This window comes from Sceloporus occidentalis, unplaced genomic scaffold (genome assembly GCF_023333645.1).
Source record: "Sceloporus occidentalis isolate IW3139 unplaced genomic scaffold, rSceOcc1.0.p SCAF_10, whole genome shotgun sequence".
Lineage (NCBI taxonomy): Eukaryota > Metazoa > Chordata > Lepidosauria > Squamata > Phrynosomatidae > Sceloporus > Sceloporus occidentalis.
Genome location: NW_028316990.1, coordinates 19,547,079 through 19,574,477, shown reverse-complemented (window position 1 = coordinate 19,574,477; position 27,399 = coordinate 19,547,079). Strand labels below are relative to the sequence as shown.

The 27,399-nt window shown below is 41.6% G+C and overlaps 2 protein-coding genes across 3 annotated transcripts; one reads left to right on the top strand and one right to left on the bottom strand.

Moving 5' to 3' along the window:
* Positions 1 to 1,768: 1,768 nt before the first annotated feature.
* LOC149306039 (heat shock factor protein 4-like) lies at positions 1,769 to 9,962 on the top strand. The gene is made up of 11 exons (XM_089476771.1): positions 1,769 to 1,949; positions 3,088 to 3,196; positions 3,862 to 3,989; positions 5,017 to 5,141; positions 5,859 to 5,934; positions 6,416 to 6,480; positions 7,305 to 7,404; positions 7,602 to 7,729; positions 9,121 to 9,226; positions 9,620 to 9,685; positions 9,903 to 9,962. Exons 1-11 carry the CDS (start codon positions 1,827 to 1,829, stop codon positions 9,960 to 9,962), a joined length of 1,086 nt encoding a protein of 361 aa, XP_089332897.1. The 5' UTR covers positions 1,769 to 1,826.
* A 5,814-nt stretch (positions 9,963 to 15,776) lies between these two features.
* On the bottom strand, positions 15,777 to 27,137 carry LOC149306038 (dynein axonemal assembly factor 1-like). Of its 2 annotated transcripts, none has more exons than XM_089540750.1 (13): positions 26,856 to 27,137; positions 26,064 to 26,202; positions 24,961 to 25,071; positions 23,871 to 23,976; positions 22,759 to 22,850; positions 21,654 to 21,875; positions 21,050 to 21,216; positions 20,503 to 20,624; positions 19,939 to 20,132; positions 18,597 to 18,788; positions 17,741 to 17,850; positions 17,143 to 17,214; positions 15,777 to 16,614 (listed from the first exon to the last, which is right to left on the bottom strand). In XM_089540750.1, the coding sequence occupies exons 2-13, from the start codon at positions 26,188 to 26,190 to the stop codon at positions 16,258 to 16,260; spliced, it is 1,872 nt and encodes a 623-aa protein (XP_089396876.1). In that variant the 5' UTR covers positions 26,191 to 26,202; positions 26,856 to 27,137; the 3' UTR covers positions 15,777 to 16,257. The 2 variants fall into 2 exon arrangements, with proteins under 2 accessions (XP_089396876.1, XP_089396877.1); XM_089540751.1 differs by having other exon boundaries at positions 26,994 to 27,137.
* Positions 27,138 to 27,399: the final 262 nt, after the last annotated feature.

Sequence of the window (27,399 nt, the reverse complement as noted above, 5' to 3'; positions counted from 1 at the left end):
AATAATACACATGGATCATTGTATACCTCTACCTAATGTTTTTATGGGAATTAAAAGCATTGTTAAAAGCATTGACTTATTTTTAAACCACTGTCCTCAACTGCATTTGGAGTTGCAAAGGGTGAATGCAATAAATTTTCTCTACACTTTACTAGCAGGAGCAATGGTTTTTCAACTGTCTCTTGGTTATTTGCTCCTTAGAGTTTTACCATTCTGAAGTGTTGATATTATTACTGTTTGTCTTCAAGGTGTTCTCAGTTTACTAGTGAACCAAATACAGAAACTGTCAGGGAGATTACTTAGCAAGGTTTATTCTGAGGAGGCCTGCCTTTCCTTTCCTCTGAGGCTGAGAGAGTGTGACTTGGCCACGGCCACCAAGAAAACCTTCGGAAATGTAAACCCTAATCTCCTAATCCTATGCAGGTTAAGTATCCCTTATCCATAATTCCTGAATCCGAAATGGTCCACATAGGTGGCTGAGATAGTGGCATCTTTGCTTTCCGATGGTTCATTAAGAAAGAATACTATCCTTGCATTTCACATCCATTTCAAAATAGCCCTTTTAACTAAGACTTCGGTCTCAATTTCCAAGCCGCAAAAATACATTATCTTTCTACCTGTGACAGTGTTCCAGCGAAAAGGAGTGAATCGGGGCTGATAATTTTGGCTTGGAAACTTGGATACCTGAGCTGATGCTAAACTGGGAACACTAGTGCCAGGGGCTCTGGGTGGCACAGGTGCCATCTTCCTTTCCCCTTGGCATACAATTAGAACATTTTCCTAGGGCTCCTATCTTTGCAGAACATGGCTCTGGTTTGAAGACTGTTGTAATCATAGACTAGCTAGCGTGACTGAAGTGGGAAAGGTCTAGTTGTAAGCAAGCCTGTTAAAGAGAAAAGGTGGCTTTGGAGGCATGCACACATCCTGGGATGATGCTGGTTGACCTCTGACTGCCCTGGAATTAATTAATTTATTATTATTATTATTTGTATCCTGCTTTTCCAAAAAGATGGTAGCAGCTAACAATAAAATAACTGTACAGTTACAATAGGCACCAAACATTTCTAAATCTGCCTATGTGGCCGTAACTATTTGTGATACATGGAATATCGGCTGTGCTCTTTCTGCATCCTGAAGAGCTGAATTGGTTGAAAAGCAAATTAGAAGCTGACCAAGGTGGGATGATGATGATGATGATGATGATGATGATATTTATTTGTATCCCGCTTCTCCAAAAAGATCGAAGCGGCTAACAATAAAACATCCATAAAATACAATAAGCATACTATAATGTCTCATTGTCCATTGCATCCCAAGCCCTCCCAACCTTCCCACCCACAATAAAATACGATTAAGCTATTAACAGTTGTTAATAGTTTTACAGGATGCGTTTACAGGCACCTCCTTCAGGTTGCGTTATGGAACCGATGAGTTAGCAGGCGCTCCTTTGGCCATTTCCAGTGATGTGCTGACCTCCAGTCCTCTTGTGTTTGTGCAAGCAAGGGTATTCTCTTTGCATGATGCTGCATCTTTATTCACGGCTTTTGTGCCATCAAATACAGTGCACATTCATTCCGGGGCATTGTTCCCTGCGTTTGGCCATCCCTCCACATTGTGCTGAGCTTGGAAGAGAGCCAGCGGTGCTGCTGATGTGAGTTGTGTGTGTGTTTGTGTGTTTGTGTGGGAGGGAGTGGCATTTTCTCAGCTTGGGCCAAATCACTAAATGATTCTTGCTCCCTCTGACCTATGCAGGGAAAGAGAGGGGCAGGAAAGAAGATTTCTGGAGCAAAGATATGGGACTTGTGTAGTCCGAGCAACATAGAACTATGCAGGATTCGCCCCCTTCACTGGCTATGGATGGCTATACCAGTAATGTACCAGCGTTTCTCACCAAGCTCTGGACACTGGTAGAAGATCCTGACACCAACCATCTCATCTGCTGGAGTATTGTAAGTACCATTAGATCAGCGGTTCCCAACCTGTGGGTCGCGACCCATTTGGGGATCGAACGAACCTTTCACAGGGGTCACCTAAGACCATTGGAAAACACATATTTCCGATGGTCTTAGGAACTGAGACACCGCTAATTTTATGGTTGGGGGTCACCACAACATGAAGAACTGTATTAAAGGGTTGCGGCATTAAGAAGGTTGAGGACCACTGCGTTAGATGGTACTGATTAGTATTGAAAGGTGTTATAGTAATTAACTCAGAGCCGCTAATGGTTGAATTCGAAGATATAGCTGCACACAAAAGGATCTTGTACCATCTTTGAGACTAACTGAAAGAGAAAAGTTGGTAGCATGAGATTTCGTATGATGAATCTGAGGAAGTAGGAGGCTGAAGCCTATGAAAGCTCACGCTCCCAACTTCTTTCTTCCAGTTAGTCTCAAAAGTGCTACAAGATCCCTTTGCATTCTGAGACACTAGGAGTGTGATATATATATTGTACCCACTATCATTTGCAGGTCTGTTTTGGAAGCCAAACTTCAATTTCCATGCCTTGGATGAAGTAGACTTGCTTGGTTAGTTGTAAAGGTGCTGCAAGATCCCTTTGCATACTTTAGTCTCCTAGGTTAGTGTGTATCTGGTATGTGAAGCCGAAGGCTTTCATGGCCGGCATCCATAGTTTTTTGTGCGTTTTTAGGGCTATGTGGCCATGTTCTAGAAGAGTTTATTCCTGACGTTTTGCCAGCATCTGTGACTTTGGCATCTTCAGAGGTAGACCTTTGTTTTATTTGTAAGCGATCAATTTTCCCATTTGTGTAGAATTTTAATCGAATGTAGATTGCATCTGCAAAGAAGAACAAGTGTGTTGTAGTGGTTTGAGTGTTGGGCTAGGATCCTGGGAGACCAGGGTTCAAATCCCTGCTCATCCATTGAAATCTACTTAGGTGACCTTGGGTATGTCACACTCTCTCAGCCTTAGAGGAAAGCAATGGCAAACTTATCAACAAATCTTATCAAGAAACTGCGGTAAGAGGTCAGCCTTAAGGTTGGTATAAGTTGAAGGCATGCAGCAAGAACATCAACTGTGAAGTGCAGCTAAGGTGGACCTAATCCTATTTAATTCTTTTGTTCTTTTAGAACGGCACCAGCTTCCATGTTTTTGATCAGGGTCGGTTTGCAAAGGAAGTACTGCCCAAGTATTTCAAGCACAACAATATGGCCAGTTTTGTCCGGCAGCTGAATATGTGTGAGTAACTCTTTGCGATACTGGGATGAAGGACATGCATCCCTCCAGATGTTGTTGGACTACAGCTCACATCATCCCTGAGCATTGGTCATGCCAGTTTGGGATAATGGGACTTAGAGTCTAACAACACCTAGAGGATTAAAATCAATTTAAGAACAATTCAACTGAACAGAAGTTTAAGAACATAAGAAAAAGATAAAAACAGTACATCACCCATTAGCAATCAGTTCCCAAAATCTATTAAAAATCTGTTATGGATCACATAACTATTCATGTCTAGATACGGACTCTGCATTGCTTATTGTACTTTGATTATTTTGTTGGCTGGAGATAAAAACATACACAACCTTGGCATAGGTCTTCAGTGGGGGCCAGTTGTCGCACCATCACATTTTTGGCCTCATGTCAACCAAAAATACAACCTGGAAATGGCCAAAAGTCTCCAGTTCTATGGAAACAATACAGGGAATATCTTTTGAATGCTAAAAGTTCAAGACTTTCATGCTATCTCCACCGTCCTTGCTGTCACCTGCCTTAGCATACTAGCTAAAAGCATTCAGATATATAGACAACCTTTGCATCTTCTTAAGTGAGTAGGTAATGTTTAAATGGGCTTTGTGGTCCTTATGAATCTCTCCAGTTTTCTATTTGTCCCTTACGTTTAGATGGCTTTAGAAAAGTGATGAATATTGAGCAAGGTGGGCTGGTCAAACCTGAACACGATGACACTGAATTCCAGCATCTTTATTTCTTACAAGGCCATGAGCACCTCTTGGAACACATCAAAAGGAAGGTAGGAGTTGTTGCACACTGCAGTTATTAGTATTTTGCAAATCTATAAGTTCAATATGTGAGACCACCCTGGCAGTGTCCAAACATTTCTTTTATCAAACCCATTACTTGGACAGTGGCCCTCTGTGATCTTAGATCCAGGTGGACAACTTGTGATTTTCCAGATGTTATTGAACTGCAGATCCCATGGTCCCTCATTGTTGGCTGCTGGGAGCTGAAGTTCAACAATGTCTGAAAGTCCGCAAGATGTTCAGATATAAAAAAGTGTCTATACGATCTACAAAGTTTAATGTTTGCCATTTCTCCAAGAGGAAGAAAGTTCGCCCTTTCTTGGATGCATTATTTTTGTGCCTTAAACAATTTATAATGTTCCTTTTATTGTTTTGTCATTTAGTCTTCATGTTAGTCCCATTGTTTACTGGTTTAGGTGTCTCTAAACCAAAATGCTTGAGGCCAGAAGTGTTTTAGATTTTGGATTGTTTTCCAGATTTTGGAATGCTTGCATATACATAGCATTGTATCTTGGACCCAAGTATAAACATGAAATTTGCAAATGTTTCATATACATAGCCCAAAGGTAATTTTATACACAATGGTTTAAATAGTTTTTGTACAGTGTTTTTTAAAAATAATATTGTGCATGAAGCAATACTTGTATAGATGAAAGCATCAGAAAGCAAAGGTGTCACTATCTCAGCCACCCATGGAAAAGGTTTTGGATTTTGGAATTCTGGATAAGAGAGACTCAACCTAGATAGTTCCTTAAAGGAAATAGATCTCTTGCTAGCCTCCAAATCACACAACTCTACAAATCCTAGGATCCCATAGCACTGAGCCATGGCAGTTCAAGGCGTGTCAAACTGCATTATTTCTGCAGTGCACTTGCATGCTCAAGGGTTTACCGAAACATGTAATGGGTGAATGGCTTCTTAGCTGCAGCTCATGTCTGCGTATGGTATGTCCCTCCATAACCCATAAATCACCATCTCTTCAGCCAAACCAACTTTTCTTCTCTGTTCTTTAATCAGGTGTCGGTTGTAAAAAGTGAAGAAACCAAGATGCGCCAGGAAGACCTTAGCCGGCTGTTGTATGAAATCCAAGTGCTCAGGAGTCAGCAAGAAACAATGGAATGTCAGGTGCAGGACATGAAACAGTTAAGTAAACCCTATATTGTGTTTGCAGGATATTTGAAGCCAGATATTGCTTGTCTCCTATATGGCTGCAGCAAGAGTGCAGTTGGCCCGCTATATCCACAGATTCAAGCATCCATCCATTGAAAATACTAAGAACATATATAAATTCCAAAAGGCAAACCTTGATTTTGCCATTTTATGTAAGGGACACCATTTTACTATGGCATTGTATTTAATGGGACTTGAGCAGCCACAAATTTTGCTATCCATGGGGGATACCAAGGGCCCACTGTATTAGGACTGTTCAAATGCATCCTTTTAAATCCTGTATCCTTTTACATTTTTAAACAGATCCTCTTCCCTGAAAAATATATATACATTGCTAGAAGGGAGTGTAATATAATGGTTTGAGTGTGGGACTTGAACTCTGGAGACCAGGTTTCAAATCCTTTCTCAGTCATAGAAACCCACTGGGTGACCTTGTGCAAGTCACACTCTCTCAGCTTCAGAAAGAGGCAAATGCAACCCTCCTCTGAGCAAATCCTGCCAAGAAATCCCCTTGATAGGTTCGCCTTAAGGTTGCCATAAGTTGGAAATGACTTGAAGGCACATGACAACAGCAAGGATGTCAAGGTTACATTGCAGTTTGTAGCACTAACGTGTGCAAGCACACACCACTGACTCTTTTGTGAGTATTTTCTTTTTCAAAGATTGTGGTTCCATTGTGTTCATTTCAGGCAGAATGAAGTTTTGTGGAGGGAAGTTGTGTGCCTCAGGCAGAACCATTCGCAGCACCAGAAAGTGATCAACAAGGTAATGTGTATATAGAGATGTGAGTCAAATTGGAAAAGGTGGCAAAGGGCTTGAACCCTGCCCAGCAGGTAGGGTTTGCATAGTTGCATAGGTAGGATTTGCATAGTTTGTTTGTAGTCTACATTGTCTATTTAGTTACGTATAAGTTTCAGGGATGCTTTGATTTAGATTTCCTGCATGGCAAGAGGTTGGACTGGGTGGCCCTTGGGGTCTCTTCCAACTCTGTGATTCTATGATTCAATTGAATACCAAGCAGCAGCGTTTCTCCAGCTGCATGCCTGCATTGCATGTAGCCATGCAAGAGTGCTTGCTATTTGGAGGTGATCTTGTTCCCAGGTTGAGATGCCAGCTGACCCTTGGATGCCAGCTGACCCTTGGGGGCAACATGGAGGTGCCAGGTGTTGAGAGATAGAAGGTGGGATGCTGGAGCTTTGGCTTGCTGACTAATACAGGCCTGACCTTGCTCTCTCTCCCCTGGCAGCTGATTCAGTTTCTCTTTGGCCAGCTCCAACCGAACCCGGGCAACCCTGGAATAAAGAGAAAACTGTAAGTACCCCACGTTGGGACGCATGTGCGGGCAAGGGGCTCAAAGGGGCTCGCCCCCGTCATCGCAAAGAAATAGGCCCGAGCTCAGCTCCAGGTGGCGTGGTGGGTCACCGGACCTTGGGTGGACACCATGGTGACCGGGAACATGAATGGGGACGAACTGATGAGTCAGAGAGCTGCTGACCGGCTTCCATTCAAGGCCCTCTCTTGGAGAAGCACCCTGTCAGCTTGCTGGGACTTTTTTATTTTGTGTTTAGAGAGCATAAAAAAGAGGGTGAAAGGAGGAAATCTGGAGGGAAAGGAGGCTATGGAAGGCAAGGGAGGTGTGGGAGTGTAGTGGTTTGAGCACTGGACTCTGGAACTTTGGGCAAGTTGTATTCACTCAGCCTTTAGAGGAAGGCAAAGGCAAAACGTCCTCTGAACAAATCTTGCCAAGAAAATTCCATGATAGAATTCCTATCACCATAAGTTTGATGGGAATTCGAATTCTGCCCACCCATTTGTCGGACAGAATTTTAACATAAAGGGCAAAACATCTGTAATGACATCCCTGCCAATGGGACAGTCACTCAGCTTGGCAGTCCTTTTTTAGAAAGATTCAGCATGCATTCCCAAGGGTTGTGAATAGAGCTACATCCTAAACCAGTGAGTTCTAAACTTTGGTCCTCCAGATGTGTTGGACCTCAACTCCCAGAAGCCCCAGCTAGTTGGCCAACAGTCAGGAATTCTGGGCAATGAAGTCCAGAACATCTGGAGGACCAAAGTCTGGGAACCACTGTCCTAAATGACGGAGGTGCAGTGTCCTACCTTCCTTCTCCCAACAGACCTCTCATGCTGGACGATGGGAACTCCGCTCCACCAATGACAAAGTTCCAGAAGCATTTGTCTCTGGATCCTCTTCATGAATCCTATTTCATCCAGTCTGTAAGTTTGGATTTGAGACAGTAATCCTATTTTCTGGCTTGCTGTAAAAAGCTTGCAGAAAAATGGAGGCTTAGCATTTAGTGGTGGAGTGGTTTGAGCACTGGACTGGATCAGTAATCTATCTATCTATCTATCTATCTATCTATCTATCTATCTATCTATCTATCATCTATCTATTCTTCCATGATCATCTCCAGCCATCCACAGAACCGGCTTCATGCTTGAACAACAGCCCTGCTATCTCCGGAGGGCCGATCATATCCGATGTTACTGAAGCATCGCAGCCAAATGCTGTAGTAATGCAGCCTCATTCAGAGAAGGAAAGGTAAGCAGCCCAACAATGCATTTTTTATTTTTCAGGGATGTGGACCTTTGAAATGACTTTTAAGGTTAGATTTCAGGAGTAAAAAAGTCAAGCGCAAGGGGCAGTGTGATGCTCAAACTTTTTCTTTGGTTCAGGGAGACATGCCTCCTGCTGGTCAAGGAAGAACCCATTATCCCTGAAGGGAAGGCCGCTTCCGCAGAGCCTGGTCTCCCCTTGGCTAGTGGCAATGCCTGTCCAGACCCTCCTGTCCTGCCGGTCACCCTGGTTCAGTCTGTCTTGGATGGCAGAGGAGGCTGCTGCGAAGAGCCACAGCCCACTGGTTTGCAGCCGCATGGAGGAAGAGGCAGAAGGGAACCTCTGGACAGGTGAGGGATGGAGCGCCACCATGGATGCCAGCATCACCTGCTCCCTGGCTTGAAAGTGGAGCATGGGACAAGTGTGTGTGTGTGTGTGTATACATATACAATTGGCCCTCCATTTTCACAGGGGATCCATTCTGCCCCCCCCCCCACGAAAACAGAGACTTATGTATATTCAGGCCCCTAGAATGAGGTGCGTGCCCACAAGTGCATGGTGGACATGCCCCATTAAAAATAATGGAGGTCACCCCTCTGTGAATATTCAAGACTGCAGGTCTCAAGTCTGAAAGAAAGGAGGGGCAACTGTGTATGTGTGTGTGTGTGTGTGTGTGTATAGAGAGAGAGAGAGAGGGAGAGAGACTCAAGTGAGGGATGTGTGGATCTCTGAGATGTCTGAATAATTTACTCCTAGAGGTCATTCAGATGTTGTTGTTTTTTTTGTTTGACTGAAATTCATTAAATCCATGCACGATTGTAATTTGCAGTAGCCAAATTATTGAGGCCAATTTTGGTCTCAATATTCGGTTCTTAAACGCTTATGAAAGCTGACATATTTATCCATCAGATGTCAAGCATTGAGAATCCTGGACCAGTCATGCACACAACTTGACCCGGACTATATTAGTTGCCTTGCATTCAGCCGCTGCGGAAAGGCTTGGCTGAAATTCATTAAATCCATGCATGGTTGTAATTTTCAGCCGAAATTATTTGGCCATAATATTTGGCTGAAGAAATTTGTTTATATAAAATGGTAGCTGATGGTACAATGGATATAATACAGGTGTTGAATGGGTAAACTTGGGTTCAAATGTTGACTTAGCCATAAAGGTTTTTGGATTATTTGGGGCCAGTTACTCCTCAGCCAACCCTACATCACAGCTCTTCTGAGGATAAAATGAACAAAACCATATGCGTTGTGTACTTGCTCCTTAGAGAACAGGTGAAGAGAGGGAAAATGTAATACACTAATAATCTCTATGACCCTGTATATTAAATCCCTAAAGGAATCTCTTTCCCATGCTGTTTTCTCAGAGTGGAAATGTCTAATCCTTTGGAAAGTGCCGATTTGAATCTGGAAGGCCTTCAGATCCTGCTGAGAAACCAATCATACAACTTGGAAACTGGCAGCACTTTGGATGTAAGTCCTTATCTCGGTTTACATAAACCTGGTTCTCAAAACTCTTATGTAGGCTGCTATGTCTTCATTCTTCTTACTGTCTTCTTTTCAGCATATACTAATTATAATTCCAGAAAGGTATAATACTATTAATTTATCACTAATTCCTTCCCCATCACCAGAGCCGAATGGCTTCATATTACTTTACCCTCCAAAATTGTAACTCTTCCTGTGGAGGTAAACCACCTTCCTCTTTTACTAAAACCTTTTGTACCAATATTTTCCACACTGCTTCAAAATCATTTCTCTTTGTTATTCCTTTTTTTAACCTTGATTTCACATAACAAGACTCTTCTTGATGGTGTGTCATCAGTGTTCATTTTGTAAGAAAATATGCCTTCTTTCTCCTTTCAGGTCTTCAGCTCCGCTATACCTGCAAGCGAATGGAATCTGAATGATGTGGAGGCCAACTTGTCCTCGGTAATGTGTGTTGAGTTGAACAGATTTGTGCATGAAATGGATGCACTGGTCCACTGACACCTAGTTTGGTCCTTAGGCTGTTATGTCCCCTACCAACAAACCACATTTGGTATTGACTAGCACTGATATGTTTTGCAAGAGATCATGTTGTTGCTGAACCACTTTTCTGACTCTCCCAACCCTCCTTTAATATGCTTTTGCACCCTTTGTGTTGTAGTTTGTGTTTCTGCATCAAGACGCAGAAGCTCACTGCCGATCTGGAGAGGAATGCAAATAAGATGTGCTTCTGAATGTTGGATCCTCAGTTTGATGCCTCTTGCCCAGGTAATGCCCATAGCTGACTTTTCACAGGTAGAAAAGAGGGATAATAAAGTGGAAATCTACCAGAGTATGGCTTTGCTGATCCAAGGGTCTCCAGCAGGAATGTTGCAACAGACTGATGCAGGGAAGCGACAGTTTCATCCTCATTTTGTTGTTTTATGGTGACCCTGTTATGGGGTTTTCTCAGCAAGCTTTGTTCAGAGCAGGCTTGCCATTGCCTTTCTCTGAGGCTGAGAGTGTGTGACTTGCCCAAGGTCACCCAGTGGCTTTCATGGCCAAGCAGAGAATCGAACCGAGTTGTAGTCCAGTGCTCAAACCAATACATCACACTGGCTCTTCATCGTCGTCATTGCCTTGCAAATCATTTATTGTTGCAATACACTTTGACGTTCTAAGACTGTATAGCCTCAGACAGTTCAAACTGAGGCACATGTAACCAAGCAACACAGGAGTATGGATAAGATGGCCATAGTTATTGAGGAAGAACAGAGAAGCTGGAAGAGGTTGCAGCAGTTTGCTTTTGCCTGAGCCGACTGGGAAGGGCAAAATTCTAGTCTCCTCTTTCTCCCCACTTTCTGAGTTAATGGAATATAGACTGCTTTTACACTTTGAAGTAAGTCTGCACCAACAAAGTAAGTTAAGGACGAAGAGGGAAAGTGGGAGGAAGAAGAGAGAGAAACTGGGACATTTTAAAGTCTGCTGAGAAAGTGAGGTGATAGAGGGTCAATGAGAACTGTCCCTCTTGAACCAGAATAGTTGGAGGGTAATTGACTGGGTAGTCTAAAAATGCAAAAACAAAAGAAGTCAATACCTTGGCTGAGTTTCTTCATATCGGGTACATGTCAGCACAAACCACATCCTTTACTTTGCATAGTCAAACCTGTTCCTCTTCTCCTATGGATACACTGGTGTCGTTTCCTATTTTGTTAGGAACCTTGTCCATTTCTAGCCATACCTTTGACCAGTTTGTGTGTTGATAGAAACAGTCTCCCTTTTCTCTTTGATTTCCTAGGAGGAGATGTCATGCGCCAACCACACAAGCCCTTTGTGCAGGAACGCTAAGAATGTATCTGATCAAGTTCAACTCTTTGCAACTACAGCTTTGTTCTTGTCGAAAAACCAAAGCCCCACACATCCCATTCAACTGGACCTCTCTGCCTGCAAACAGTGTTTGATCTTTTGCTTCGCTTGATGTGATGTGTGCCTTTTCTTTCCTCCTGTGGGAACATTTTACCTCTATGAACATAAAGAAGTGGAGTCGGTTGCTCAGAACAGATGCACAGATGTTACTATTGCTATATCTCTGTCGAGGGTTGTCGGAAGTACCCCTCATCCTGATATTGTTTTTCTGCATCTCTTGTCGCATTACAAAAATCCTTGCTGCTTCCGTCTTTCCTTTCCAAAAGCACAGGCCTTTTTCACATGTCACCACTGAAGCAGTTTGCTACCACTTTTAAGTGCCGTGGCTGCATGTCGTGGAATCCTAGGATTTGTAGTTTGATGAGGCACCAGAGAGAATCTGGCAGACAATACTAAATATAGTGTTTTTGTGGGTTTTCAGGGCTATATGGCCATGTTCTAGAAGACTTTATTCCTGACGTTTCACCAGCATCATCTGTGGCTGGCATCTTCAGAGAATGGCTTCTTCAGGAATAAACTCTTCTAGAACATGGCCAAATAGCCCCAAAACCCTCACAAAAATTAGGGATGCCAGCTAGTAAAGCCTTTGATTTTACAATACTAAATATCTCAACAAAGCTACAGCTTCCACAGTTCCATAAAGTGGAACCATGGCGGTTAAAGTGGTGTCAATGTGCTATATTTGTGGTGTGAAAAGGTCTGCATACTGGGGATGTAAGCCCTTGACTCTTTAGCATTCTGGTGGGATGGTGGCGGCTTAACAATTGCACTATTTGGAAGGAGGGGAATCCAACCAAATTTTCAGTATACTTGCAAGAATTCTAATTTGCAGTCTTCGCATTTCACTTTTTTGTTTTCTACAGGATTCCCAATAACCAACTGCTGTTGAGGGTTTTTTGGTGGGAGGGTTCCCATATATATATATATATATGGAAAAGGCTATAAAAGAACTGTATGGATCATGTGTTTCCTCCTGCCCCCCAGATCTTGAATTTCAAAAGCAACATTTGAAACCTCTCCAGATTTTGAATGTTTATACGAAATGTTTGTTTTAACCTCATGTTGCACCCACCCATCCTTGCAAACCTGGGATGAAGTGAACTCTTAAGGGGTTACCCTTTGTTCTGCAAGAAGCTGCCTGCAAACTTGACAGTGGCTTTTTGAATTCTGTAGGAAGAGGATAGACCTCCTCTCCAGGAAGAGATGGTGATGGAGCTCGTCATCGGCGTATTTTTCATTTTGCCTCCTTGCAGGGAATTTCAGGGAAAGGGAAAAAGACTCCTATCTATCACCACCCTTAAATATGAAGAATCTGAGAAGCACAATGCATGTGTACAAGTGCCTTCCATGTGTTCGGTGGAGCTTACCTCCAAGTAAGTGTGCTTAGGATAGATTTTAGGCAGGCTTGGTAGTAATATTGCTTAGTGCTTGATTATTTAATACACTTGCGATTGATAATTCTTGAGGTTCAACTACATAGGAGTCTTGGTGGTCCAATCTGGCCAGATTATTTCACGGGAAGCTCATTCCCCCATACTAGTCTTAAGGAGGTTAAAGTCCCCAGTTCTGGGATCCACACCTTCCCTTCACTACTCAAAAGACCTCTTTCCCCTTCAGATAGTAAGTTACATGCTCAACACTGAACTTGAAAAACACTAGAATTAGGATCCACCCAAGAATGAGACAAGGCTGCATGAGGTTTGGTGTGTCAATTCCTGGCCAATCCATTTTCCTCTTCCTCGTTGCTTGGTGTGTCATTTGAAGTAGTGGAGGGATCGGAGATGAACGTGTCCAGATCCTGGTTGATGTGGAAACATATAGTATGTTGGATCGGCACAGTGAACATCATTCTTTTAAAGAAAAAAACTGTCCCAGAAGCACCCATAAACAGGGTTCTGTTATCTCAGGGAATAGGTGTTCCCATGAAACGCTCCAACTGAGGCAGCTGCAGCGTTAGGCGCTCTAGTAATTTGAGATTTGTGCGTACCACTCAAAAGTCTCTCCAAGGTATTTCAAATTTGTGAGTGGATTGAAACCATAGAAGAAGAGGTGTTGTTGTTTCAGGTACTGCTGAATGAGAATAAAAAATTGTGGATTTCCTTAGAATTTGGGAAACATTTGCAGAGACCAGCAGAGTTCCCATTGTATTTATTTGATGTACAGTGGTCCCTCCACGCTCGCTGGGGTTAGGGGTGAAGGGCCCCCATGAAGGTGGAAAAATGACAAATTAAAAAAAACCCTACTAATCTTTTGACCTAAGAGAACACTTCTCTAGGAATCTCCAGGTCAACTCTAAGGTCTGCCAGAAGTTGATCATAGAATCATGCTGGAGGACCTACAAATGCCTAGAGAGGTGTTTAGGAACTTCTAGGTTCTCCAGCACAACCCTATGGTCATCTTCTGGCAGAGTTGCGCCAGAGGACCTCAGGATTCCTAAAGAGAACATATTAATCAATACCGCAAATAATCAAATCCACAAATGTGGGGGGCCAACTGTACATCTGTGCTAAAATTGTATCGGATTTTATATCATTTTAACCGTCAGGGCTTCCCCCCGGAAAAAATCTTGGGACTTGAATGAATTGAGAATTACATGTCAAGAGGTTTTTAACAGCACCCTCCAAAAGGTTTTGTGGATTTCTTGGAGAGAAGATTGTTAAACCACTTAAAGTCAGTAGTGCTTTATGCCCTTTTGAGTAAGCAAAAGCAAGGGTTTGGGGCTCGCCCGACTTGAGACATGGTCCATCAAGGCTTAAGTCCCAAAGTGCTGTATTCAGCGCATAGAACTGGACCAAGAACATGGGGGCCTTTCACAATGCAGAGTTATAGTATTTTAACCTCCTTGGTTGCATCCTATGGAATTTTGGCACTTGTATTTCAGGAAGGCTTTAGAGCCCTCCAGCTAAGAATTCTAAATATCCTTCCTTAAACTATAAATCCCCGGATGTATAGTATGCTGCTATGGCAGTTAACATGGAATGATTATGAAGTTTGAAAAGCCCCATGGGTGCAGCGTACCATCAAACCCTCACAATCTGTTTTTAGGAAGTCCTTGACTTCTGGGGAAACTGGACTCTTTTGAAGCATCGCCCAAGTAGTAGTGAGAGTATATGTGTGAGTAAGAGGATGGGTAGAATTTAATGCTTTAACACTTTGCTTCTCTTTTGATTTTGTTTCGTATCTTGAGTCGTTCTCTGGAACTGATCTTTAATCTGTCATCTATTTGGTGCCAGACAACTGGAGATCTTAGCAAATAATTCGTAAGTCCTGCACACACTTACTAGTGAGTATGTTCTATTGGACACAGTATTAATCAGGGATATATTAGCGAATTGTAAGTCTTTTCTTTTTTTAGAGCTTTGAGTATTTTTTACGTATAGACACTAACTGAGCTATCCATCCATAGTTGTCATAGAAAGGGATAGGACAATAAGACTGGCAAAAATGTATGGTTTATTGTGATTCACACCCTAATTGAATGGCAATATGTAATTTTAAATTTAGTTTAATTTTTTAGAATCGAGTGTTTTACACATTTTCAAGGTCAAGTAGATGTTACAGCTGCATAAATTTTCTTTTGATGATACAGACTAAGAAATGATCAGCTTTCAAACTGTTTGTGGTTATGGAAGTCATTTAGTAGAGACCTTATCGCTATAGCTTTCTTTGTGGAAATGAAGAGGAAGAGGAATCTAACTTCAAAGCATTTTCTTCCTTGGAAGGCAGTTTATAATTGTACTTCTTGGCTATTTTATGCATTGGTATTTGACGTTTATGTGCTGAGCATGCCATTTTGCACTACGTTGTATATTTTGTAAAGTTTTACAAGGTATGCGCATTAAAGAGGTTTTCTTGTCCTCATTCAGTTCTTCTTTGACAAGCCCTGGCTTTTCCCCCTTTTGATTTGCTTCTTTGCATAGAAATACTATTATTATTTGCTAAACTGTAACACTGGACTAGATGTGAAATTCCCTATAGTTGATGGAGCATGTCTTACAGTGGGTGACTCCAGGAAGAAGGCTTTCCTGCAGTGGGGTTAGGGCAATGTACACGAATGCACCTGCAGAACTGGATAAGAAAAGAAATGGGTTCCAACCCAAAAATGTGCAATGTAGTACATGGTACCTCTTAAGAGGGAAAATCTGAAAGTTAAAACACACACAGTGGTGCAAAAGACAACTAACAAGAAACCCATGACTGCAGTTGAACATACTATAGTCATATGCTATGAACTATGCTTTGCATATCTTGACTGAACTTCTACAAATTTAGTTCTGTGTCCTTCCACTGGCAGTTGTCAAGCCCTAGGACTAACTATTTAGTTTTGTTTAACACTGTTTTCATTCATGCAGTTTTGGTCTGTTAATGTCAGTGCAATACCGTAACATATTACCCTCCCTATGCAACCATTTGTCTTCTGGGCCAGGTGAGGAAGATGAGGCTGGAGGGGTATCAATCATTCTTGCACCACGCTGAAATCTAAAAAGGTAAGAGGCTAGATGGGTAGCCGTTTGTCTCTGCTGATTCATATATCAAGATTCAACATGCTCCATAACAAAAAGCAAAGCAATAAGAATGATATAAGCAGCTGAGAACAAAAACTTTTACTGCAGCTGAATTACAAAGTGAACATAAACAGTAGTTGAAACAAACAGAGAAAACACAATGACTAACTACAAACTGTGTGCACAATCCAACAAAACTGGAGCATGTTTAAAGAAGGCACTTTGTAAAACTTAAATGCACATCGCTTTGGTCAGATTATACTAACATTTACCCATTTACACAAAAATGCAAGAGACTAAAGGGGAATTGACTTTATAATTTCAGTGGTAGTTATCTGGCTTGGTGATACTGAATCTTCATAGTTGCGAGATGTAGAAGGACTTTTGATGCTTACTGTTTGCAAAATAGGAAACTCTAACCTCCTGTCAATACTGTCACTCTGCCACCAGTCACAGCGGCGTGAAAAAGATAGCTAACATACTAGAAACCGAACTTCTGCACAAGCCAGGATGGCTAATAGGTGAGTTTTATCCTTATGCTATTAAAACCCCAAGCAAACAGTAGGAGCCATTATCAGGTCTTTGCAATGCATGTATAATTTTACCTCATGGAGGAGATGCAGAAAGTTCCTCTTCACTTTCTACAAGGTCTACCTGGTTGTCTTCTTCTTTGCATGGTGATAACTTCCATGATGGATCCAAAGGTTCTGGAGTAATCTCTTCAATTAAGGGCCTGAGAGGTTTTTCTGGGTGTATTTTGGTTTCAAAGTCTGCTTTTTCTTGTGCTAGAAGGTCAGTTATGAAGGGCTGTAGGGCTTCTTTTGAACCAGCCTCATTTGAAAAGATGGAGGTTGGGATCTCTTCAGTCACAATGTTCCCAGAAATTAGTGTGTTTCCCTCAACAATGCAGTCTTTGCCTTCATTTGATTCGGCAATCACTTCAATCTTTGGAGGAGAAGTTTGCTGTAAATGTAAAACGAACAGCTTCAACGTATTGAAGTATCCACACATGTACTCCACATAGAAAATAATGTTCCACACCTGTATTCTAAAGCAATCTGTATTATTACATTGTTATTTCGTTTATATCCTGTCTTAGAAACTTTTGAAAAAAATAGCGATTAAAAGCCATGTAAAAATCGGTATATGCATTACAACAGTTAAACAATCTATAGCTAAAGCCATTTAAGATTAATTAAATCACGGTATTAAAAAAATCTGTATGACAAATATGAAGGGCAAGTTAAAAATATGCAGGAACCCTTGCAATTTTAGCATGGTCCACATGCAAATATTGAGACGTCTCAAAGCTTATTATAATACAGTGGACATGGTCTTCTCCATTTTCATCCTCACAACAAACCTGTGTTTGACCAAGAGATAGTAACTGGTCCAAGGTCATCCACTGAGCTTCATGATAAAGTAAAGATTATAGAAACAGGAGTAGGAAAATAATTTTGTGAAAGCAATTTACGGAGGGAACAAAATCACCTTTCTAATGAAGCTCTCCTCCTCCAGCAAAGCTTCGCTTTTGGTATCCACATCTTCCAAATCAGGCAATTCCTAAAAAATTGAAGTCATCTTTACTGTTTATTGAAGCAAGTGGATTTTTAAAAAATCGTTCCTTACTTTGTTTTTAGTTTGAATGCTACAAGATGTTGGCCAGTGGTAAAAACACCAGCCACATATGTCCCACTCCAAAACCCACAACACACCACAAACCAGCAGCTGAAGCATGTGGGATGCCTCCAACACCATTTAATGAAGCTACAGTTCCATAACTACATAAGAGTAATTAAAAACACTTAAATGTTATGCCACAGAGTATTCCCTCATTAAGTACAACTGTAACTTTGTGAAGTCGAAAGCTTTCATGGCCAGCATCCATAGTTTTTTTTTTAATCATAAGAACTGTAATTTTAACTTTATTCCTTGCAAAGTTACAGTCTCACGTCCAAAACCTTTACAACTGGAAAAAGGATTAATTGCAAACCACTCGTAATGGTAACTAGTTGCTTTCTAAAAGCCAATGTTGGGATTCTTCACCCTGACCACAACCAGTCTCAATCCCTCTTTGTTCAATACATACATCTAGGAAAAGCTTCTCTGGTGTATCCAGCTTAATTTCTTCAATGTGTGCCGGATCAGGGAGTTCGGTAAGCATTGGTCCTGGTGCAGCCATCTTGTCTACTGGCATTTCTAAAGAAGAAAAAAGCAAAAGGCTTAGCAGTTCCAGATTCACTCCCATGGAAAATAGGAGGCTAAACTAAATTATACTATAGGTCTTGATACATTTCTGACTAGTATGCATTACACACACACACACACACACACTGGCAAATTCATGCAGAGGTAGTTTTTGCCTCCTCAGTTCTCAAGACTGATCATTCAGAACAACCTCTTACAATACAAGAGCTCTTTCAAAGGAAAATGCCAGAATGCATGTTGACTTGAGACTGTGCTTATTTGGCAAAGCCACAGCTGTGCATGAAGTACATAGAATGCATGGAGGCATCGCCTGGGCATGCCTCTATATGGAAGGAAGTAGCTTCAAACCCACACAGCATGACAAATGTGCTGAGCAACTCTTTTAGTTGGAAGTGAATGAGGCAGCTCTTGTCTCCTAGAAGTCCTGCGAACATACAGCACTTATTAAATTCGTAGCCAAACGGTCTACTGAAAATAATGCTCAAGGGAGGTAACAAGATTCCAAAAGTTAACAAACTGACACATTGAAATTCATCAGAACATTACTACAGATGTGAAACGTGCATAATGCAACAGGAATAAAGATAATTTATCCTCTCCATCAGTTTGCTTTGCAAATGTCCCTCAGGCGTGTTTCTACCCAGCAACACATCAGCACAACAGAGAGAAATTTCTGGATGTCATTAGATACTCTAACAGCTCATACACTGAAATGCACTTGGTTCTTTGGCACTTACCCACATGACTCCTCTCTGGTCTACCCAACTGGTCTTCTAAGTTTTCTGCTGCAGCCAAGCCTTCCTCATGGGCATCCATGCTTTCTCTCACAAATTTCTCAATCTTCTGCTTTGTTTCTGACTTCTCCAAAGTATCCAAAGACTCTGCTGTATTACTGGTGACAATGTTATTGCTTGGAGATGGGATTTCACCTAGAACACCCCACAACAAATAAAAACTAAATGAGCTTATTTGCAAGTAGTTCTAATTCATTCGTTCACACCGAGCAACATTATTTAAAAGCGCACAGAATAGCCAGAGATCGGGTCGCCTGACTAAAGTGAGGGAATCTCTTCAGGACGAACTCTCACTTTATCATATCTATCCAAGAGACAGAACAAGCAAGAATCTGCCGTCCCAAAGATGCAGCTGAGCCCTGGCTTTTGCTTTTCTTGTTTGGGGAAACCTAGGATGATCTTCCTCTTAATCTTTTATAATGGGTAGTATGGAAGAGTTGGGCTGCAATAGTACAAAATGCAATTAATGTAATTAAACTTTATTTTTATCTGCCAAAAGGAGGACAGCAAGGAGGAGGTTGGATTACCTTCCCTAGGAAGGGAGTTTTGGAGCTTGGGGCAGCCAGAGAAAAGGCCTTATCTCTCATCTCCGCCAACTGAACCTGCGGAAGTGTTGGGACTACAAAATAAAAGCAAAATTATTCTTTAAAAGACTGGTTTTACAGAGCACAGAAGGTGATGTGACACTACTGCCCTCAGTTTGCTGTGTATGGTTAGCAAAAGACACTTGGATTTCTGAGGCAGAAATACCAAGTGGCACTCTCTAAATATTCACTAGCAAATATTATGGGACGTGGTCCATTAAGAAGTTCTCTGACAGAAGAAATGAATGGAAGGTGTGCAATAACTTTGTGAAAGTTTCTGCAAAAAATGATTGTTTGTGTCCCATGGCTCAGATCTCAATCTCTCTTCCAAGTTATTACTCTTGATGCTGGATCAGATCTCCCACATGGGATGTTTTGACTCATAAGAGTCCAGCTGCATCAGATCAGAGGCCTATTATACAGTGACAAGTGGCAAGTGAGACACCTCTGTGGCCGGTCAGATGCCTCTGGGCAGCCTAGAAACAGGATAGCAATGTAAAAGAACCCTCCTACTCATTTTCCCCAGCAACTGGTACTGGAAGCATATTGTCCCTTCAGCTGCAAGTGATGTCCATCCTCACTTTTACCTTGCCTTCTGGTTGCTTCCAAATTCTGGTCAAGTTGCTTGATGCTTATCCCTTCTATGAAAATCAATTTTGTTCACTTTTGGTTGAAAAAAGGGAAAAAACGCCTGCACAAACCTTCTTGTTGGCCATCCAGTGTTCTTTTTCTTTCCTCCATCTCCCGCTGCCTTTTCTTCTCCTTGGCCTTTTGCCGGATTGCAGTGAGAGCATCGATGCTCTCCTGGATCTTCTTCCTTTCTTTGGTCTCCCACATTTCCCTTTCTTTTTCTTCAGCCTCACGGCCGCCTGTAGCCCATGCTTCTGCACAAGCTCTGGTTGCAAAAGGGAGGAGAGTCATCAGACCCTTGGAAGTGGGATCCATTCACTTCTATGGCATTTATCTCCACATATTCAACTAATTCAACACTTGCTGGTTTGAGAGTGTGCAGCATGGCTTTTATGATCTCCCTGGACCTGCCAGGAAAATGGCATTCATCTGAACAGGTCCTCCATGTGGGAATGGTAAAAATACTATGGTAAAAATGCCACCATCATGATAGGATTTGAAGGTAAACTATACAGTGCTTTCATATGAGTCTAACAGCAAGTTGACTCTCCTGAAATTACTGCTTTAGTTCTTTACAGACCATCCTGGTTTTACCAGTAGTTTAGAAGACAACTACTTCGTAGATCGTACATTACCTGTCCTTTGGAAAAACTGGCCTGTCATCCAGATATGTCAAGTGTTTCAATCGGATGGTAAGTGTTCGCCTATAATTAGCAATTTTCTTAATTACTTCATTTCCCATTAAGTTCAACACACGCTGCAAAAGAGACAAAACAAAAATTAAATACAAGACTGAAGAAATTCTCGAACGATGTGTGAATCCAATCTAGAACTAAAAACATTTCAATAAGTAAAATGTGATAGCCATTTTATCTTTTCTTTTTTTGCTCATGGTTAGTTCAAAACCAGATTATAAAGTCTGGCTGCTTGATATACCTCCCCAAATCAAATGTGCTTGTATGTGCGTAGCCTCATCCGGGAGTGTTTCTTATGAGGCTAGCGTGCTATAATTCTTCACCTCTTTCCTTTCAAACCTCTAAGAGTTTAGCATGCTACATGACTATCCTCGAGAAAGTGGACATTTTTTAATCTTTGTTCAATAATGTAGTAGTTAAACATGATCATTTTAGTGCCTCAGAAATGATGGATCAGACAATAATTTCAGAGTGACATTCTACTCACCAAATCAGGCATGGTCTCCAGGACATCTAAAATATTTGGATCATCCAGTCTATTGTGAGAGAGGTCAAGAATACTAATACTGGGGCATTCCTGTAAGTGCTGGATGTCTTCAACAGTCTGTAGCATATTATGAGCAATCTGAAGAGTATGCAGAACTTTCAAGGAAGCTGTTGAAGAACAACAATAACATGATAAGACAAAGCCATTTTAATTTTGCAACCTGTATAGATTTGTTCTGTTTTAAACACCAGTTTTAAGCACCAAGATTACTGTATCTCAGTGTCATACTGAAAGGTCAACCTTTTGACTTTGAGTGCTTGACCTGTATTTTAATACAGGGGCACATCTACATATGTCTGAGAATAATAACAGTAACAATACAATCCTACCCACCGCTACTCACTAGTGAGTTCAATGGAGCTTACTCCCAAGTAAGTAGGTACTGGATGGTGGCTACAATAATGCAGCATTTGGAGTTGGGGAGATTCTTCCAGATAATGCTGGATTGTAGCTCCTAGCATTACTCAGTATCAGGATGGGCCTTGCAATCCAGCATCCTGGTTTACAGGATGGAGCCTGTTTCGGAGACAGTAGAAATTCTTACAGAGGTTTTCGATGGTCTTGACGTAATTGTTGCTGAGGTTGAGAGAATCCAGCTTTTGCAAGTGTTCAAGATTCTCAATCTTATTAATCAAATTGAGCTGCAGATAAAGGGAACGCAAATCTGTCTGAGCGGTGAGGTTCTCAATCTTGGTCAGCCCATTGCATTCCAACCACAGGCACTTCAGCCCTGTATATTCTTCCAGGTTCTCCAGACGATCAAATCCTACAAGGAAAAGCGGGGAAGGAATAGTGAAATTTGACAGAAGGAATTGTCCATAGCTTATAATGCAGGTTTGTGTTGCAAAGGATGGGGGCAGAATCATTTTGAAAGGGAGGAATGTTGAGCAAGACTAATATTTTCCCTGAGAGAAGGCAAAAGTGATCAGAGAGGGTTGCCAGAGTGTGAACAAGAAAGTGTGTCTATACTTTTAAATCAGGTGTCTGCACTCTCCAAGGATTGGCAGGCTGTCTTCTAATCTGTTCAGATCCTTGTGGGCTGTGCTATGCCACTGCAAGCACTGCTTTTGACAACCAAAGCGAGGTTTCATTGCTACTGGTTGAGATCCGGTGCCTGGCTGGGATAAAAACTGGGGAGTGCTGGAGGCTTGAGTAGGGGATAAGGAGGATCTGGGATGCTCTTAGAGACTGGACTGCAGCCTGCAAATAGCCATGTAAGTGGGTGGCCCTTGCGTTAAATCAGGAGTGTGCAAAGTGTGACTTGTAGGACCTCATTTTTGTGGTGCTTGAAGCCCAACTGGAAGTGATGATGTGTCAATCCTTTTTACCATTTGGAGAGGAACTGTTGAGAGAAACAGACGTATTTGGGCTTGTTGTGTGGTGGGATGCAGCCTTGTGGGGGGAATATGGGGGGAAAGCTGGCTTCTGACCCCCTGCAGTTGCCCAATCCTGCTTTAAATGGAACAAGGGATGGATAAAGGCTGCGTTAGATCATTTCTTGCCATTTTCCTTTTACTAAGCCACCAGTTCCATTTTGTCACCCACTTGCCAGCTGTAATGGGACTTTGATTTTGTCCCACGACATGAAGAAAATGAGAGAAAATGAATACCTTTTCAGTGGCAGAAAAGGCGTGCAACACAACAGTTACCTTTGTAATGAAGATACAGGGTGTCATTCAAGGATGGGGTCACGTATAACTTGTGCTGTTTGCAGAGATCTCTCAATAGCTTTTTGGTCATTCTAAAATATTAACAAGAAGGAAAAAAACCTCAGTCCTAAAGAACCTACTCTTTAGCTTTACATCGTGGTATGGCCCCTAAGGCTATTTTTGCGACCCTCAAATCTCTTCCCCACCATGTTTTTCAGGGTAGAGGGGAAAGGTAAAAGCAATTCATCCTTTAAATAGGTTGCAGGGCCTTCCTTCATTGTTTAATATCAAAAAATACAGTACGGTAACTGCGTTAAAGTCACCAGTCAACATGGGTGAACTCATGGATATTGGGTTTTCTTAGGCAAGGAATATTCAGAGGTGGTTTGGTCAGTTCCTTCATCTGTAGTAGACCCTGAGCCTGCTTAACCTTCAAGATCAGATGGGATCAGGAGCCTTTTGGGTATTTAGGCCACGTTAGGGCATTATTTGCTGTTGTTGTTGTGTGCCTTCATGTCGCTTCCAACATATAGTAACCCTAACATGACGCTATCATTGGGTTTTCTTAGCAAGACTTGTTCAGAGGAGGTTTGCCATTGCCTTCCTCTGAGGCTGAGAGAGTGCAGCTTGCCCTAAGTCACCCAATGGGTTTCATATAACTTATAGCACATCATATTCACTATGAGGTTCCTTTCCAAGTACTAACAAGGCCTGACTCTTATTCCAAGATCAGATGGGATCTGGTGTACGCATTTTTAAAACCAGAAGTGGACATGTATCCCCTCCCAGTTCTGTTTTGGGTCAGTGTCTGAGGCCCCTGGAAAGCCTTTAGATGCTGGTATTTCCCCTTTTCTCTCTGAAGTTTCCAAACCTTGGTTGAAACTTAACTGGTTAGCCACAACCAGGGCTGCTGTTGACATATAACACTCTATCACGGTTAACTCTATCAAGAGAAGTAACAGGGGAATTCCTATGATGGGGAAGTACAGGGTTAGGGGAACAAATGAGTTCACCTTCAAGTTCTCAGTCATGTTTAAGAAACTAGCAGAATTAGCTTTACAATTATTTTGTTTGCTCTCTGAAATTAAGAAAAGCGGTAGAAAACAAATTACCTGATGCCGCCACAGGACGAGTCAATCACTGGCTTTTGATCACCATTTGTTTTCGGCTGATTTTGTTGATATACGTCAGTCACAGAGTCACTTCTCTTCTGTGGCGCTTGAGTGTTATATGTGAAAATTAAACATTTGGATTCTTCAGGATCCAGGTCATTAAATTTAACGACAGAAACTAACATTCAGGCTGGAATTCAGTGCACAATTTAACTGTCATGTGACATTTAGTATACAGGTGCAGTAGAAGCATGCCATCCTGAGCTCCTTGGAGGATAAGTGAGATAGCTAAGTGATAAAAACCAGTCTTTTACTGCCTTCCTCCTCCTTTTGTTATATCATGGTCCTGCTCTTTTACTTTCTGGAGCTGCCTGGTATATAGGACCTGAGCTCCTGGTTATACCATCATGCCAAAAATGTATGATGATGGGCCTAAATCAAGCCAACCGTCCCATATACAGTGAACTCACTAAATGAAGTACCAAATGCTAAACCAACACTTAGGTAAAGAACATTGCTTGAATATGTTTATTCTAGCTTAAACTAGCAACTGGATGCTTCAGGGCCAGGGTTTCTTTGACTGAGTCTATCCATCTGGTGTATGGTCTTCCTCTCTTTCTACTGCCCTCCACCTTTCCTAGCATTATTGTCTTTTTAAGCGAGTCCCGCTTTCTCATGATGACAAGTTAAGTAGCTAGCCTTAATTGGAGATAGAAAGCTGGATTCAATGGGTCCTTGGTTTTATTCAGAAACACAGTACTTATGCTCTTACAAGCATGTGTTATCTTCATGCATAGGTGACTACTAGATCAAGGCCAGCTTTAAACAGGGTGGCCACTGTATACAACCATGAAGTTAACTATCCAAGCTAGATAGTTTCTCCATTTCTATCAGTCTCCCAAACCATCTTGTGTCAGTCCTAACTTGGGAACACCTTATTCTGGATTTTCAGAATAACAGAAATAACTTAATAACTTCTTGCCAACACACAAAAGCATCAACACCTTGACTTGATGAGGAACTCATGGGAAATACGATGTGGCAAATTAGCCCACAACCCTAAAACTTACTCTTTGTCCATGTTAATTACCTGGTTCTCCTTTATTTGGTTCTTCATTCCCATCCATTTCTAACTTCGCTTGTTCATGTTTAATATCCGCTTGCTTCCCTTGCTCTCCTTCTGGCAGCTGAGACTGTAGTTCTGGAATTCAGAAAAATAGGAATTGGTTCAATAGATGTTCCAACAACAAGAAAAAGAGACAATCCCAATCTCTGTAGTAGGACTCTGGGCATCACAGGTTTGTACCTTTCCAGGGACCATATCTGAGAACCTTCCAAGGTTGAGCAATCAAATGGTTAAACGGAATGAGGTCTCTCTCACTTCATTCTCCTGTGGCATGCTCCCATTATTTCGAACTATTAGCACTATTTTGCACTAGTGAAATCACTAAGAAATCTTATTATTATTATTATTATTATACTTTATTTACTTTATAAAGCTATACTTTATTTATATAGCGCTGTAGATTCACACGGCACTGTATGTACAATCAATAAAATTGATGAAAATGAAACCTGCCAATAGTGCATATTCTACAGGATAATAGCAATATATACACACACACACACACACACACACACACATAAACAATAAATAATAATACAATATAGAGTTAGATAAAATAAGCAGGCAACAAATTAAAAGCATCAAATATCAGATGTCGAATCAAATATCAGATAGCAATCAAACATACGATTGAGAGGTCCAGCAAAGAAGAATTAATTCTAGAGTATTTTGAGAGTGTAAAATTGTCTGATTATATGAAAGAGAGATGAGGACATTCCACATTTTGGTTTTTAATCTTGTTCCGTTTGGGACGTAACCATGCTTTTCAGATCGAAAATGCCGAAAAGTGCATGAAATCTTCGACAGTGCTGCAAGAACGGATGTATGCGGAACGCAGTTGCGTTTCTCTATTGGTTTTATCTCATAAATGTTGTGTGATTGTGCAACTGTGTGAAAATATAGATCACTATGGTGGTGTGATTGTGGTGCTATTGGCCCTGGTGTGATCATCTCCTCCAAACTATGTCTTGGCTGAGAAATGGATAGAGATGCATCTCTTTCAGAGGTGTTCTTTGGATGCCAGAAAGTGCCAAGATGAATACACAACCGTTGTTGGAAACAACTACCTTCTTTTATTAAGCCGCCCTTGCTGCTGGGCACAAGAGTTGCCTCTTCATGGTCCTCTGTCTCTTGGCCGTTCCCTTCCTTGGCATCATTCGCTCCTGATCCAGGTTCTTCGTTGAGCGGATGCATTTTGAGGTTCTCCTAAGGAGGGAAAGAGAGAGACGTTTGGAATATGTCCCACATCTTCCTGACCCTGTATTTATTCAGCTCATTTGAATTGAAAGACTAAGTCTAATCTGCACTGGAGGAATGATGCAGTCTGAGGCCGCTTTAACTGCCATGGCTCCATGCTGCTATGGAATTCTGGGACTTGGAGTCTCTTGTGGCGCCAGAGCTTCTCTCAGAGAGAAGAAGGCTACATGCCTCAACAAACAAACGAAACACCATTTCCTCTGCGTTTAACATTAACCAATTTATTGTCTTTCGCCAGTTAAGATTAATACCAAAAATAGAATAAAATACATTCTATTTTGGGTATTATTATTATTATTATTACTAATTTTTCATTGATATTATTGATTATTTTTTTTCTTTATATTATTATTTAATTTATATTATTCTGATTTTTTCCTTAATGTTATTCTTATTAATATTATATTATTTTATTTTGTACTATACAAAAAGTATCTTTATTCTTTTAACAGCTATTTGTTTATTTTTTAACATTGTGCCATAACTTTAAAGGGGGGCCCTTAATGTTTAGAGGCAGTGGCAACAGTGCTCCTGAGCATGTGCAAAGTGCCCTCCTCCTCCTTTCGCCTTAAAAATAAACAAATAGATAAACAAAAACATGCCTCCTGAACCTGAGGGCACCAAAGCAAGATGGAGGCGGACTACAACTCCCATCAGCCTTAGCTTCAGAGGAGTGATGGGAGTTAGAGTCCCCAAAATGTCTGAGGAAGAGTCTTTTTTATTCCTTTTCTATTTAATACCCTCTTCTCTCCCTTTTCTTCTTCGGCGTCAATTAACTAATTAATTTTAATTAAGGCCAAAGGTTTGGATTAAGTCCTCTGCTCGGTCCGCCCGCTCTAACGGCCGCTTTCCGCCTCAACGGCATTCCCCTCGTTACCATAGCAACCACGCGGCCGTGCGCATGCGCACTGAGTGGAGAAAAGCAGCGCCGCGGAGCGTCACGTGGCTCCGCGTCTCCATGACAACCGCGCAGAAGGAGTAGGCCTCAGGCCCTTGAAGAGAGTTTTGGACTTCAGCTCCCAGAAGCCTCAGCCATGTTGTCCAATAGCCAGGGATTCTGGGATCTGTAGTCCAAAGTCCCTTAAAGAGCACAGTTTGGGAGCCACTGAATAATTAATATGATATAATAAATATAACATAACATAA

Coding starts and splice junctions, on each gene's coding strand:
- LOC149306038 (XM_089540750.1), bottom strand. CDS start 26,190: ATGCATCCGCTCAACGAAGAACCTGGATCAGGAGCGAATGATGCCAAG. Junction 21,217..21,653: donor CAAGACCATCGAAAACCTCT/GTAAGAATTTCT, acceptor GTTCTTCAACAG/CTTCCTTGAAAGTTCTGCAT. Junction 16,615..17,142: donor AGGAGAGCTTCATTAGAAAG/GTGATTTTGTTC, acceptor TTACATTTACAG/CAAACTTCTCCTCCAAAGAT.
- LOC149306039 (XM_089476771.1), top strand. CDS start 1,827: ATGCAGGATTCGCCCCCTTCACTGGCTATGGATGGCTATACCAGTAAT. Junction 3,197..3,861: donor TGTCCGGCAGCTGAATATGT/GTGAGTAACTCT, acceptor CCTTACGTTTAG/ATGGCTTTAGAAAAGTGATG. Junction 5,142..5,858: donor CAGGTGCAGGACATGAAACA/GTTAAGTAAACC, acceptor TGTTCATTTCAG/GCAGAATGAAGTTTTGTGGA.